This window comes from Octopus bimaculoides, chromosome 1, assembly GCF_046866305.1.
Source record: "Octopus bimaculoides isolate indiv1 chromosome 1, ASM4686630v1, whole genome shotgun sequence".
Lineage (NCBI taxonomy): Eukaryota > Metazoa > Mollusca > Cephalopoda > Octopoda > Octopodidae > Octopus > Octopus bimaculoides.
Window position 1 is genome coordinate 122,489,290 of NC_142928.1, and position 2,500 is coordinate 122,491,789.

General features: G+C 35.1%; 1 protein-coding gene across 1 annotated transcript in view; it reads left to right on the plus strand.

Moving 5' to 3' along the window:
* The window catches only part of LOC106872789 (uncharacterized), a 433,274-nt gene that overhangs the window by 385,700 nt on the left and 45,074 nt on the right, over positions 1-2,500 (plus strand). Inside the window, exon 17 of the mRNA XM_052969923.2 lies at positions 1,415-1,589. Within this exon, the coding sequence (XP_052825883.2) occupies positions 1,415-1,589 (175 nt within the window). The remainder of the gene's footprint in view (positions 1-1,414; positions 1,590-2,500) is intronic.

A 2,500-nucleotide genomic window follows, 5' to 3' on the forward strand; every position in this document is an offset into this window, starting at 1 on the left:
TTCTCATATGGGTTTAACTAGAACTGGTAAGCCATAGAGCTATAACAAGCTAGTTTTGCTTGATCCCTACTGCTAGATGCCCTTTCTAACACCAACCACTCTTAGAGTATAACGGGTACCTTTTATGTGGCACTGGCACTGACTGCAACTGTGATTTCACTCGGCTTGACGTGTCTTTTCAAGTACAGCAAATCTCCAAAGGTCTCAATTACTTGTCATTGCCTCTGTGAGATCCAACATCCAAAGATCATGCTTCACCATCTCGTACCATGTCTTTCTGGGTCTACCTCTTCCACAGGTTCCCTCCACAGTTAGAGATCGGCACTTCTTCATGCAGCTGTTCTCATCCTTATGCATCATATAACCATACCCTTGCACTCTTCTCTCTTGCACACTACCTTTTATATCCAATTTTTCTCTTAAGACGCTTACACTCTGTCATACATGCACACTGACATTTCTTTCAGGCCTTCACATGTCCACTGCTGTCAGAGCCCATGTTTCACAGCTGTGTAGATGGCTTCTTGCACACAGGCATCTTACAATCTGCCTTTCACTCTGACGGAGAAGCCCTTTGTTACCAAGAAAGGTAGAAGCTCTCTGAACTTTGCCCAGCCTATTCTTATAAAGTTTTATCAGAAACATCAGAACACTTAAACATGGGCTCCACTGGTTGTACGCAATAAAGAGATACAATACATTGTGGAAGTTGTAAAGATAATTTATGGACATTCTGTATTTCATGGTGCTAGATGGCTGAATTAATAGAATGCCCAATTAAATGTCTTGCTGTATTTAGCGCATCTCTCTATGTAGTGCAGTATTCCTCAACCGTTTTCACAAATGGACCCCTTTTGATTCCTATTTTACTCCACTGGACCCTCACAACCATTCAGTGTTTGGAAAAAAAACCCTATTATATTTTTATAATTGTATAATATCAGGAATTGTATAAAAATATTTTTAAAACCTTTTATTTATTGCAGAAGTATAATCAATTTATTGCACATAGATTTTAACTACAAAATCTTATATGGACCCCAAGGGCCATAGAGACCTCACTCGAGAACCACTGATGCAGTGAATTCAGATTGCAGTGGTGGTGGTGGTGGGGGGGGGGGAGAATTTTAACTTCTATTTATCTGTGGTCAATAAAATAAGTAACAATTAAGTACTGAATTGCTTCAACTGAATCTACCCTCATGGCCTGGTGTCTATGTTACATAATCATTATTCATAATTTTTATTCTTTAAATTTTGTGTATTTATATCAGTTCAGTTAACTTGTTGAATACAAAAGTATTTAAAGGTTTCAATGACATTTACCAAAATAGAAGTGCTTGTCTGATTGATTTGAAACTTGTTTATTGTGTGTGTGTGTGACAGACAATAAACTTGATCTATTCTGTTACAGGTGAGCAGTCTTGCAGGCGTGGAGGAGCTGACACAATTGATAACATTGAACATCTCTCACACAAAGGTTGATACAGACTCTATCAGGTTTTTGAGTGATCATCAGAATCTCAAGTACCTCAGTTTGGCGCACACAAACAATATTCAGGGAGACCAGGCACTCCAGTATGTTAAATGTAAGTGGAAACTTGTATAATTAAAAAATACCACATAAAAGGTACAAATCTCTTCTGTTTGTATAGACAAAAAAAGTTAATCCATGGCTGTGTGGTTAAGAGCCCAAAATGAAACACAGGTGAGTGGTGGTCTTCAAATCCATCTAAAAGGATATCAGTCCCAAATTAGCACTGACCTGGACTGCAAACAAACCATCCAACACATACCAGCACAGAAAAAGATAATAATAATAATAATAATAATAATAATAATAATAAACATGGCGATGATGAGGAGTTGTACCCTATCTTTCCATACTTCCAGACACTAGCATATAAGTATATAATCCTTTATTTTATTGACTCTATTAAATTTTTTTATACGTATTTATATATATTCTTATGCATGTTAACTTGTATTTCTTACATCACTTGAGGATTTCAGCTGTTTTCTTTAACAATATATTATGTATCTGTATTTATATTTTTCACAAAGCTGCCTATTTCTGTCAGGCACTCCCAACCATCACTACTACAGCATATCTTGTTATGTAAATATACTTACAATTGCACATATTTTAACTTTTAACCATTTCTATTTCTTTATTCCTTCTGATCCAAGTGTTCAGATTAGTTACCTTATTTAGAATTTCATTCTGCTGTAATTTTAAGGCTGACAATTTTATATCTTGTTTTTCTTCATTTTTCTCACTTAACTGTCCAATATACATATGCTCAGTGAACATGAATATACGCATAAAATTTTTAGATTGGTATGCAGTTGTTTTTAGATACTAGCATCTAAATTTAAATTTTAATAAGATTAGTTCCATATTTGAATGAATGAATTCATGTTTGTCTTGACACTTAAGTCGTTGCACCATACATGAGAACTTACTTATCAAAGTAAAGTTAAATTGATCTGTTATATA